Source organism: Oreochromis niloticus, linkage group LG2, assembly GCF_001858045.2.
Source record: "Oreochromis niloticus isolate F11D_XX linkage group LG2, O_niloticus_UMD_NMBU, whole genome shotgun sequence".
NCBI classification, from domain to species: domain Eukaryota; kingdom Metazoa; phylum Chordata; class Actinopteri; order Cichliformes; family Cichlidae; genus Oreochromis; species Oreochromis niloticus.
The window spans coordinates 15,167,191-15,179,627 of record NC_031966.2 but is presented as its reverse complement, the minus strand read 5'-3'; the positions used below and the strand labels follow the sequence as shown (position 1 = coordinate 15,179,627).

Genomic DNA, 12,437 nt, shown 5'->3' with positions numbered 1-12,437 from the left:
AAAGCTCTCATCTTCTTTCATCTGTATTGCAACTGCCTATTTTGTTACTAGAACACTGTTCCCTATGGGTTATAGTTATTCTTGTTAAAAACTTTTTAATAAATCTTAAGCACTAAAAGAGTAATCAGCACAGTCCCAACTGCTGTTTGTGGCATTTACTCCAAGAAATACCTGAAATACTTCAGAAAATCACCACATTTTGCATTTCAAAGGAAAGTGTGTAAGTTCATTGTTCATTTGACTGATCATTGCATTTTTTACCTTAAAAGAGCTGACGAGAAGGCCTGAATAATGTTGCGTGCCTGAAGCAAATGGTTTAGCCTCTTCAAAAACCAAAGCTTATGGGCATTTTTGAGAGCAAATTACATATTAAACAGGTCAGTAGCTGTTTAAACACCCAACACCAAAAACCAAAAAAAGGCATAGTAAAAAGTCATTTTGATGGGTGTACTGACTCCAAAGGAGTTGAGTTTCCTAAGGAGGTATAGCCGTTGGTGGCACCTCCTGAATCTCCTCTGTGTTGGCAGAGAATTTCAGGAGGTTGTCAAAAAGGTTCCCAGGTATTTACTCCAACTACCTCAACTGGCTTCCCGTGGATGGCGGTGGTGACTGAAGCAGCCAGATCCCTGACTACTGGAGAAGGTCACCACCATCTCTTTGGTTTGCTCACATTCAGTTAAAGTTTGGAGCTGTCACACCCCTCTACAAACTCCTGAAGAGCAGGCCTGTGGTGTTGTGAGGGGCCTGACAGCAGTGACAGGAGAACTGTGTCGACAGCATATTTCACAGGTGACAGTTGGGCTGTGTGGATCTGCAGTCATCGGTGTAGAGGATGAAGAGCGGGGGGAGAGCACACAGCCCTGGGGAGCCAGTGGAGGTGGAACAGAGACCAGAAAGAGAGTTGTTGACCCGAACTTTCTGAGTCCTGTTGGTCAAAAAGTCCAATATCCACAGGATTAGCTGATCATCCAGGTGAAATCGGGAGGAAAGTTTAGTGGTCAGGATATGAGGCTGCAGAGTGTTGAATGCTGATGAGAAATCAGCAAACAGAAATCTGGCAGAGGAGTCAGGAGCTCCAGATGTTCGCGGGTGGAGTCCAAGATGAAGATTTTTGCATCATGGACACCTCTGCGTGCACGGTAAGAGAACTGGAGTGGGTCCATCAGGGGGTCAATTGCTCTTACGATATGCTGTTTTATGATCTTCTCCATGTCCTTCATCAGGGAGGTGAGGGCCACAGGACGAAGATCGTTCAGAGACTTTGGGTTGTTTCTTTTGGGGATGGGGATGACTGTGGAGTGTTTCCACAGCTGGGGGACGGTGTGACTGTCAATTGAGTGTTGAAATAGAGTCCAGAACACACTTCCTTGTTGCCACAGTGCCTCAGAACTCGACTGCTGATGTTGTCAGGGCCGGGTGAGCTCCTCTCCCTGGTCTCCTGAGGGCTCACACCATGTCCTCAGTCCTGAGGGTGAGTGCAGACCTGCCAAGTTTGAGTGAGGATCTGGACTCCTCAGCTGGGTGATATTGTCCGTCTCAAACCTGGTGTAGAAAGCGTTGAGGTTGTCAGGAGGGAGGAGGGGTTTGCCCTCCACCTGGATGGTTCTGGGGGTGGTGCCCACAGTATTCACAGAGGCCATGATTTTGAAGCCCTACCAGGCTGAGCAGAGGTCCCTGTGGTGAATTATTTTTCACCTGTGTTTTATACTCCAGTTTAGCAGTTTTATGGCCTTCTTGACCTCCCTGTTGACCTCCTTTTTATCCAGTGCAGAGCGGTGAAGAAAATCCTGTTTTTAATTTATTAAGGATTTCCTTGAGCTCCTTGGTGATCCAGGGTTTGTTGTTTTTGAGGGGATAATGTTGTCAACACAGAACACACTCAGACAAAAACTGGTTCACCCGAAAGACAAAACTTCAAAACTTCAAAACCCTGGCTGATTGGGACCCACACCAATCAGAACTGAAGAAGCTTCTCGGATGAGAGGTGAAACGTCTTCAAGCAACTCAAAGAAGTCCAGACGCTTTTCTTTGCAAACTCCTTTGACTTCAAAAACAAACTTAACAACGTGGTGTAAGCTGTACAGTGCAGCGAGTAATGCCCAGACCTCTACATTGGAGAGACCAAACAGCCACTTCACAAGCGTATGGCACAACATAGAAGAGCCACCTCCACAGGACAAGACTCAGCAGTCCATCTGCATCTTAAGGATAAAGGACACTCTTTCGAGGATGCCAATGTTCACATTTGGACAGAGAGGACAGATCGTTTGAAAGAGGAGTGAAAGAATGGTAAATGGCCTGTATTTTGTATAGCGCTTTACTAGTCCCTAGACCCCAAAGCGCTTTACACCTCCAGTCATCCACCCATTCATGCACACATTCACACACTGGTGATGGCAAGCTACGTTGTAGCCACAGCTACCCTGGGGCGCACTGACAGAGGCGAGGCTGCCGGACACTGGCGCCACCGGGCCCTCTGACCACCACCAGTAGGCAACGGGTGAAGTGTCTTGCCCAAGGACACAACGACCGAGACTGGCCAAGCCGGGGCTCGAACCGGCAATCTTCCGATTACAAGGCGAGCTCCCAACTCTTGAGCCACGATCGCCCTAGAAGCCATCTATGTCCACTGTGAGCGACCATCTTTGAACAGAGTGGTGGTTTACGACACCAACTGTCTGCCATCTATAATCCAGTTTTGAGTTCCCTCCCAGACGCCTTAACGCCCACTCACATCCTGGGCCATCTGACCTCAGGAAATCGCATGATAAGGTGGGGCCAGGTTTCACAATGAGCTCACCCGAAACCCTGGCTGATTGGACCCACACCCATTTTCACACCTTGGCTCAGGTGATTAGAGGATCATCAGGGGGTCCTTTTGTCCCTCTTTGGGGGGATACTCCCACTGGGTTTAAATCTGGGACTCTCCAGCATTTGACCTTAGAACTGAAGAAGCTTCTCGGATAAGAGGTGAAACGTCTTCAAGCAACTTAAAGAAGTCCAGACGCTTTTCTTTGCAAGCTCCTTTGACTACGATGACCTGGATGACTGAGAACCTTCACAGACATATGTCCGACAGAGTGTGCTTAAGTCTAAAACTTAAATGACCATAACTGAAGGTTGCGAAATGCATCAAAGGGATTGTTTGTGATGTGTGGACCATTTTTGCTATACAGCTATTTAGCGAGCTTCCAGTTCAGATAACAAATGTATTCTTTTTTTTGTTGTTTTCTTTTGTGTATTTGCAAATTAGGGAAAGGTCATAATCGCAAAAAGTTAATTCTGTTCATCTTGACGTAGTGTTTCTGAAATAACTGAAACTAGCACCACTGGCGAAAACTGCAAATTGTAATGACCATTGATTAACAACTACTGATCAAAGAAAATTGATCATTGATCATCGACCATGAGTACCATTCACAGATATTTGGGGAACGGCTGCAATCACAGCATTGTGAGATGGTGAAAGATGTACCCTTAGGCCCCCTCTTCGATTCAGAGATAGTCTTTCCCTTTTAAAGAAAATGGCCTTCTTGACTCCCTGCTCAAACCAGCATTCCTCCCTGTCCAGGATAAGGGATGGGTACCGGTATCCAGTGTCATTATGGCACCGGTTCTGACATAAACGGTAGTAACCAGACCGAAAAGCAGCGCACATTTCAGTGCTTTATTTCGGTGCTTTTTTTTTTCCTGAGATGTCATACAGTTTGGATTCTAGCCAATCATTTTACCTTTCCAAGGATAGTAGGCGGGTCCAGGTATGTACATTCTTTTAGAGCAGAGCTACAGATTAAAAATGCCCAAGGCGAAGCGGTCAAAAGTCTGGCTGTACTTCACAACAAAAGATGCAAACTCAGCAGCCTGCAACAAGTGCTTTAAGCTGATACTGTGCAAAGGAGGTAACACCTCAAATCTGATGAAACACCTGGCGACGCATAGTGTTTTTTAAAAGCCGAGAAATGCACCATATTTGATAGCTTGCTGCAAGACCTCACATCGAGCACATCTACTGTGGGTGTGGTGCCCGTTATCGGACCCGGAGTTAGCAACATCCCCAAGAACCCAAAGAGGAGAGTCCTGGCCCTAGCCCTGCCAGTGTGGCAGAAATGATGACGGATGATGATGGCAGCACCAGCCGTTCTTCTCTGCGTGAGTAGCTTAATGTTGTTCGTGTGTAATTTACGTTGAGTAGGCTAACCACGTTATTAAATTAATGCACGTAAGGTGAACTAGCAAACACCGTCGTAGTTACATGCGGCTGTCTTCTTGTTTGATGGCAGATACTCCCTTCACCCTGGCCAAAGAGGCTAAAATGACCAAAGAAAAAGTGGAAAACAGTTAAACATGAGAGGTTTTTGGACAAAGTTTGTGTTTTTTCCATTGTTTAAGCACTGCTTCCAGCCAGGAGTGATATGCCCTATAGCTGCAGAAAAGGCTAACATTGTTATCTTTTTACAAAAAAACAGCTAAACATGAGAGGTTTTTGGACAAAGTTTGTGTTCTCCATTCTTTAAGCACCGGTTCGAGCACTGTTTAAGCACCGGCACCGTTTCAAGAGTACCGGTTTGGCACCGGTATCTGATAAAACCTAAACGATACCCATCAATATCCAGGATGTGTACATTCTCATCATTGAAAGATTGGCCACTGACTGTAGGTGTGAATAAACTGCGGAGTTCTGGCCTTACGAGGTGGCTCTACTGTATTGTGCTGTCTATTTAGCCAGAGGTCGTTTGGTTTCCCCGATGTATAAATCATGGCAATCCTCCTGACACTTTACAGCGTACACTACAGTGGCTTGCAAAAGTATTCGGCCCCCTTGAACTTTTCCACATTTTGTCACATTACAGCCACAAACATGAATCAGTTTTATTGGAATTCCACGTGAAAGACCAATGCAAAGTGGTGTACACGTGAGAAGTGGAACGAAAATCATACATGATTCCAAACATTTTTTACAAATAAATAACTGCAAAGTGGGGTGTGCGTAATTATTCAGCCCCCTGAGTCAATACTTTGTAGAACCACCTTTTGCTGCAATTACAGCTGCCAGTCTTTTAGGGTATGTCTCTACCTGCTTTGCACATCTAAAGACTGAAATTCTTGCCCATTCTTCTTTGCAAAACAGCTCCAGCTCAGTCAGATTAGATGGACAGCGTTTGTGAACAGCAGTTTTCAGATCTTGCCACAGATTCTCGATTGGATTTAGACACCAGACAGGTCAGGGATAAAGTTGTTGAGAAATTTAAAGCAGGCTTAGGCTACAAAAAGATTTCCCAAGCCTTGAACATCCCACGGAGCACTGTTCAAGTGATCATTCAGAAATGGAAGGAGTATGGCACAACTGTAAACCTACCAAGACAAGGCCGTCCACCTAAACTCACAGGCCGAACAAGGAGAGCGCTGATCAGAAATGCAGCCAAGAGGCCCATGGTGACTCTGGACGAGCTGCAGAGATCTACAGCTCAGGTGGGGGAATCTGTCCATAGGACAACTATTAGTCGTGCACTGCACAAAGTTGGCCTTTATGGAAGAGTGGCAAGAAGAAAGCCATTGTTAACAGAAAACCATAAGAAGTCCGGTTTGCAGTTTGCCACAAGCCATGTGGGGGACACAGCAAACATGTGGAAGAAGGTGCTCTGGTCAGATGAGACCAAAATGGAACTTTTTGGCCAAAATGCAAAACGCTATGTGTGGTGGAAAACTAACACTGCACATCACTCTGAACACACCATCCCCACTGTCAAATATGGTGGTGGCAGCATCATGCTCTGGGGTGCTTCTCTTCAGCAGGGACAGGGAAGCTGGTCAGAGTTGATGGGAGGATGGATGGAGCCAAATACAGGGCAATCTTGGAAGAAAACCTCTTGGAGTCTGCAAAAGACTTGAGACTGGGGCGGAGGTTCACCTTCCAGCAGGACAATGACCCTAAACATAAAGCCAGGGCAACAATGGAATGGTTTAAAACAAAACATATCCATGTGTTAGAATGGCCCAGTCAAAGTCCAGATCTAAATCCAATTGAGAATCTGTGGTAAGATCTGAAAACTGCTGTTCACAAACGCTGTCCATCTAATCTGACTAAGCTGGAGCTGTTTTGCAAAGAAGAATGGGCAAGGATTTCAGTCTCTAGATGTGCAAAGCTGGTAGAGACATACCCTAAAAGACTGGCAGCTGTAATTGCAGCAAAAGGTGGTTCTACAAAGTATTGACTCAGGGGGCCGAATACTTTTGCAAGCCACTGTATATTACTCTGTTTGTGTTGGGGGACCCGATCCTTAGAGTGGACCAATTTTTGGTGCAGCATGTTTTGAGGTTTAAAAGCCACAGAGCTGAGGTGTTTAGAGAAAATGCTTCTCAACTGTTCCAATACTCTTGACACATAAGGGATCACTAAGGGTTTTCCCTTAGGCAGCAGTCATCCTTCTTGTGTCCTGGATTGCCTGGAGCTTTCATTGGTTAATGGTATACATCACCTTTTAAATGTTCCACATTACTGATGGAAATCTCACAGTCTAAGAAGGCTAACCTGTCATTTTCATATCCTCCCTGGTGAACTTGATGTGTTTGTCCACAGAGTTAATGTGATTAGTGAATTGTGGTAGTTCCTGAGATTTGAGTTTCACCCAGGCGTCATCCACATACCTGAACCAATGACTTAATGGTGTTCCAGGATAGGATAACAAAGCCCTCTTTTCCACCTCTTCCATGCACAAGTTTTCCACACTGGGTGAAACAGAGGAACCTATGGCCTACCCATGTTTCCACCTGTAGTATTCATCCTTGTATATGAAATTTATGGAATTAAGACACAGTTCCAAGACCAAACACACTTGGTCGGTGCTGAGAGTGGTCCTTTTGCTGAGGTTGGGGTCATCCTGTTATTTCTTACTACTTCCACTGCTTCAATGACTGGAAGACAAGTGAAAAGAGATGTAACATAATACAAGACCATTGTTTCATCTGCTTCCATAATGACATTGCTCGTCTTCTCAACTAAATTCAATGTCTTCTGGATGTGGTGTTTAGAGCTGCCTACAAACGGGTTGAGGATCGAACTAGAAATTTGTTCTAGGTAAATGAGCTGATCATACAGACAGTTGGTTTAAAGGTACACCCTGTTTATATATCTTCAATAAACCATACAGACTAGGTGTAGCTTCCCCTGGGTATAGCCTATGGGATGAGGTCCATTCAGTAACATTGTCTTGCTCTAACTGCTTCAGACAGGTGCTCATAAGTACTTTTGTACCTGAGCAGTAACAAGACTTCTCATGACAGTCTTTCTGGTTTAGCAAAGCTGTGCATCTACCCTTGTCTGCCAAAAGGATGATAATGTTGTTGTATTTACTGAGTGATGTGAGTGCCTTCCTCTCCTCCATGCTGATGTTCAATCTAGGGGCTTTGCATTACTGAGACAGGCTAACTTTTGTCCACAGCTGCTGTGTTTCTATGTCTGCAATGTTGTTGTTTTGAATTGCTTGTTCTGTGGCTGTGATCAGTTCCACTACTGGGACTTTAATGTTGCTTTAAGCAACCAACACTTTCATTATAGTTTACCCCTTTAGAAACATTTTTCTGTTGTCAGAAATTGGAATAATTATTGTTTATTACAAATATATATAAACAAAAACACTTTGCAGTGGCTCAAAATATACTGTTAACAAAAACTGCATAAATTGTCCAAAATTAATGTACTTCTTCACTTCTGATCGTTGTGTTTAGATGCCATCGTGACCCAGCTATTTCAGCTAGCTTCACATTATGTTTCACTCTACATTCCATACTTCTAGTCTTTAGCATTGTATAACACAACAAAAAAAATACTGCACTGTGCAAAATGTTGTGCCACTACTCATTTCTTTATATTTTAGTGCCAAAATGGGAAATAGCAGACTGACTGACTGCCAAAGTTGATGAAAACATATTATATAAGACACAAATTGAGCTTATATGATTCTGATGACCTTGAAAGTGAATATTTGGTAGGTAGTTTTCAAAGCCAAGCCCTTTTTAAACTATCCTGTGCTTCTCCAATTTCCTTAAATTTCCAATAAACCATGCAACGATTCCACAAGTTTTTGGGAAACGCCTTATTTCCTGTCACGCTGTGACTGTAACAAAAAATACAATTCAAAATTGGTTCTTTGCTAAATCATCTATTATGTGTCAGTGGTTCACACCCTAAGTTAGGTTAAGTCAGTACTTAGTGACTGAAGAAAAAAAAAAAATCTGGAATACAATGAGTGCAAAACAGTAAAACTTGTCCAAAGTAAAACTTTTGAAAGACCTTCAAAAAGTCTGCGGAACAGCTGCTCAAGAGCACTTTTAAAAAATTCTAATAAAGTTGAACTGTGAAACTTAAAATTTTGTTCAAAGTCCCTCTTTGTCAAGCTCGGTGCAACAGACTGCCACAAAATATGTTAAGACCCCACCATAACATATGCTTGCTTACAAAAAGGTAAAAGTGTATCTGCACGGAAGAATTCGCTTGTTGCACTTCGCTTTGCCGTGCATTACTTGTCATCAACTATAAGTTGTTGACAGGCATTCCAGACTCTGGTTGCCAAGGTAACCTGCTAGTGTATATACCAAGCTGTCATATGTCAGACAACCATATGATTGATTTGAACCAGGAACCTTCATGTGAAATGACAGTGAACAGTGCACCACCGTACTGCCCATACACTCACATATGTTACAGTACAGTTTTAACTTCAGTCCCACTGAATTTTCCTAAAGACGTGAGATAAGTCTGAAGCTGAACAAGTGTCACAATCACCCAATAAAGTTATTTTACTGTGATTTTTAAATTCATTCTTGATGCGCCCATAATTAATGACAGACGCCAAAAAATGTAAGGCCTACTTCTGACATGAAGAATGCAATTTGATGTCCTTCTAGTTTATTTGTGTTGTGTTAACTATTGTACAACTGAGTCCATTAAATAAACAAAACAAAAGTCAGTAACTTTTTATTCATTTCAAATCAACATATACTGACTGAGATATTTTCAAAACATGAAGGTCATAATTGAATAAAATGAACACAAAATAAAAGCATGCATCAACATTTTAAAAAGTAGCCATGCTGAACACTTAAAGAAATTGCATAAAATAGATTTTTTCATTTCATGTAATATAATTGTATATAAATACACTATTTTCTTTCTGTCTACTAAGAAGGAAGTAATACATCCACTGTTTCCATCTTTCCTTTTTATAGATGACATGGAGAAATAAATCCAGATACAAGAATATCTAGAAACATGTCAAAAGAAGAGAAGAGAAAAGCTCCACAAAAAAAAAAAAAAAAAAATCATTCATAGATGGCTTTCATAGCAATTACGTCTATTGGGAAAACTTAACAGTGAAAATTATCATTGTAACTATTTATTTCTGTCAACAAAATTATCGATAAACATGGAAAAGAAAATTAGGTTAGCTAGAAGAACAAGTACATTTCTAACCCAACTGAAAAAGGCAAGAGTTATATTTGTCTATATATCAATCCAGCTCAAGAGCCTTCAAATCATTTCTCATCTTCTGCAGGTTCTGTAGTCCTGTATCTAGTCTTTGTTCCTGTATCTAATTTTTCCACAAGAGAAAATTGCTACAGAATAAACCAATGAGTCGTCATCTGTCTGATGAAAAAAACAAAAAAATGGTGAGACTTATTTACAAAGGCATGCATTAAAAGATACTGAAAACTTGGTCCTGATATTTTTCAGCATTACCTGCAAAATTTCCTGATCTCCTTTTGCTGTCAGATTTGTTTGCAAAGCAACTGCATCTGTGTTGATAGACAAAATCACAACACAAATGTGAGTCCAGTTTTATTGAATAATGTTTGTTAGAATGATGCGGCCAAGATGTGGTTTGGGCCACGTTGCAAGACCATAAACCTTGTCAGACACAAAAGTAATAAAACAGAATATGATGATGGGAAGTATCCAATTACAGAGGAATAAAATCTGGAGCTGTTGGTGACGCGTAGCATTGTTGCTGAATTTTGGAAAGTGTGCGAATTTTTGTGCCAATGTTTAAATAATGGGAATTCAATCCCATTTGTTCTAATGTGCATTAATAGATATCGTTATGAAATAAGAAATGAAAAAAATACATGCTACAATAAATAGCTTTATGAGTTCAGCTTAAAATAATATTTGTGTCCCTAAGATCAACTCAAACAGATTCAGTTGGTTGTAGAAGATTTAAAGTGGATTATATAGGTTGGGTATCATTAAAATATACAGAGTACTTGCAGTAAAAAGTCATTGTAGGCTTTAAAAGTTTAAAATACTGCTTAAAAATACATAACACAGATAGATAATCATACATAACACAGATAGATAATCATACATAACACAGATAGGTAATAATGTATATTTTAAGTGTTTCGCAGCTCTATTATAGGTATCAGATCAATATCATCAATATCAGCTTGAATTTTACTTGGTGTCAGATTGGAAAGGAAATCAGTGGTATCGCACATTACTAGAATGATGTTTGAGTGACTTTTCTTACCATGAACAACACTTACCTTTGCATTGTTCACATATTCCTCTTGGAGTTCGACAACAAACAATAATGAGAGTCACAGAAATAACCAAGAAGATTATTGCCATAACCAGCACAGTAAATTCAGAACCTGATTTTTGCTCTAGAAAAAAACAAAAAAACAAGACAGGAAATTATTGATGATTCTAAAAAACACTGAAACCTACCGGTCAGCGGTTGCAGATTAATCAACATTTCCAGAGAGATGGCCAAGCAAACTATTAATATTGCCATTTGAAAAATGCTGATTGTGTTGATTGCGCTACAAAAAAAAAATTCCCCAAAACCATTTTTTGTGAATATATAGTATAGATTAAAGTACTTAACACCAAATACCTTCAATGTCCAGTTTAGTTCCATTTCCAAATAATATCTCCCCACATGTGGCCACAGCACAGTAGTAAGTCCCAGCATCAGATGAGCTGACATTCTTAGAGAAGCGATAAAGACACCTCTCCTGTGAGTCTGATATTATTTCACTTTCACTGTGTCTGTTTCCATCAGTGTAGATGATGCTTGGGTGTAATTGATCTGATCCAGCTCTGAACCAGAACACATTATAATCTCTGGGACACATCTTGTCAGAGTCCGAATAGACTGAACACTGGAGAGTCATTGAATTTCCTGAACGCAGTGGATTTAACACTGTTGGCCATTGAACAACAGTATAATTTGATGCTGTCTCATTATTTCCTGTGGAATACAAAACACAAATGCATTCTTTATAACATGCCTCAAAACACTTTTAAAGTTTATAAAAGTATGGCAGTGTATTACTAACTTACCTTTTACTAACAAATATGTTCCAGTCCACTCAGGATTAATCCACCCTATGATTCCACAGTGATAGATTCCCTCATCGTCTTGGACTGCTTTCAAAATGGTCAGGTTGCTAAATTTCTTATCATAATTTGCTTGAAATCTTGATTTAAATATTTCTTGACCATACTCAGGTGTTGCAGTTTTAACCAGTGACACTATTAATTTGAGAGTATCTCCGACACTCTGCTTGTACCAGTGGACTCCTTTAATGCTGACCCCACTGGGCAAAGCACATGTTATGTTCGCTGGTTCACCAAGCTGAACAGTTTTCACTGGAACTAGAGTATCTGAATTAGAATATAGAAAAGTTATGGTTTTCTCTACACATCCATTTGACATTAAATTCTCAATCTAGAACATTTTTAATAAATTTAAATGCACACTTACATCCTTGATGAAGTAAAAGCAATATAATCCATAACATGACCATCGTGACACTGCTCCTTGTTGAGGACTTGGCTGGTATTTCAGTGAATAAAAGAGGTGAAATTGCTGTATTCGGTAAGACAGTGAAATGCTTCTGATTGGTCAGTACAGAATAGATTCAAATGTAGACTTCCTGTCACATTTGCCTCCTCCTGAGCTTTGCAAAACCTCTCACCTTCTTTCATCTTGTATTGTAACTGCCCATTTTGTTAACTCGAACACTGTTCCCTACGGGTTATAGTTATTCTTGTTAAAAGTATTCTTGATAAAACTTAAGCCCTAAAAGAGTAATCAGCACAGTCCGAACTGCTGTTTGTAGTATTTACTGCAAGAAATACCTCAGAAAAATTTCACATTTTGCATTTCAAAGAGAAATTTCGTAAGTTTATTGTTCATTTTGATTTATCATTGCATTTTGTACCTTCAAAGAGCCAACGAGAAGGCCTGAACTCATGTTGCTTCACTAAAGCAAATGATTTAGCCTTTTCAAAAACCAAAGCTTATGGGCATTTTTGGGAGCAAATTACATAGCAAACAGCTTAGTAGTCACACACACACACACACATACACACACGAAGCCCATGGTGAAATTAGAGGGTTGAAAACTTACAGTAATTTCATGACAACAAC

General features: G+C 40.9%; 1 protein-coding gene across 1 annotated transcript; it reads right to left on the bottom strand.

The window, feature by feature from the left end:
- Nucleotides 1-9,440: 9,440 nt before the first annotated feature.
- On the bottom strand, nt 9,441-11,837 carry LOC109204115 (signal-regulatory protein beta-2). The gene is made up of 6 exons (XM_019364355.2): nt 11,769-11,837; nt 11,345-11,668; nt 10,896-11,252; nt 10,543-10,662; nt 9,737-9,792; nt 9,441-9,643 (listed from the first exon to the last, which is right to left on the bottom strand). The coding sequence occupies exons 1-6, from the start codon at nt 11,809-11,811 to the stop codon at nt 9,569-9,571; spliced, it is 975 nt and encodes a 324-aa protein (XP_019219900.1). The 5' UTR covers nt 11,812-11,837; the 3' UTR covers nt 9,441-9,568.
- Between the last annotated feature and the right edge of the window lie 600 nt (nt 11,838-12,437).

What these genes read in the sequence shown, in the direction of transcription:
- LOC109204115 (XM_019364355.2), bottom strand. Translation starts at nt 11,811, where the DNA reads ATGGTCATGTTATGGATTATATTGCTTTTACTTCATCAAGGAT. An exon ending in GCTTTTACTTCATCAAGGAT is followed by an intron (nt 11,669 to 11,768) that starts GTAAGTGTGCAT and finishes ATTCTAATTCAG; the next exon opens with ATACTCTAGTTCCAGTGAAA. An exon ending in AATATGTGAACAATGCAAAG is followed by an intron (nt 9,793 to 10,542) that starts GTAAGTGTTGTT and finishes CTATCAACACAG; the next exon opens with ATGCAGTTGCTTTGCAAACA.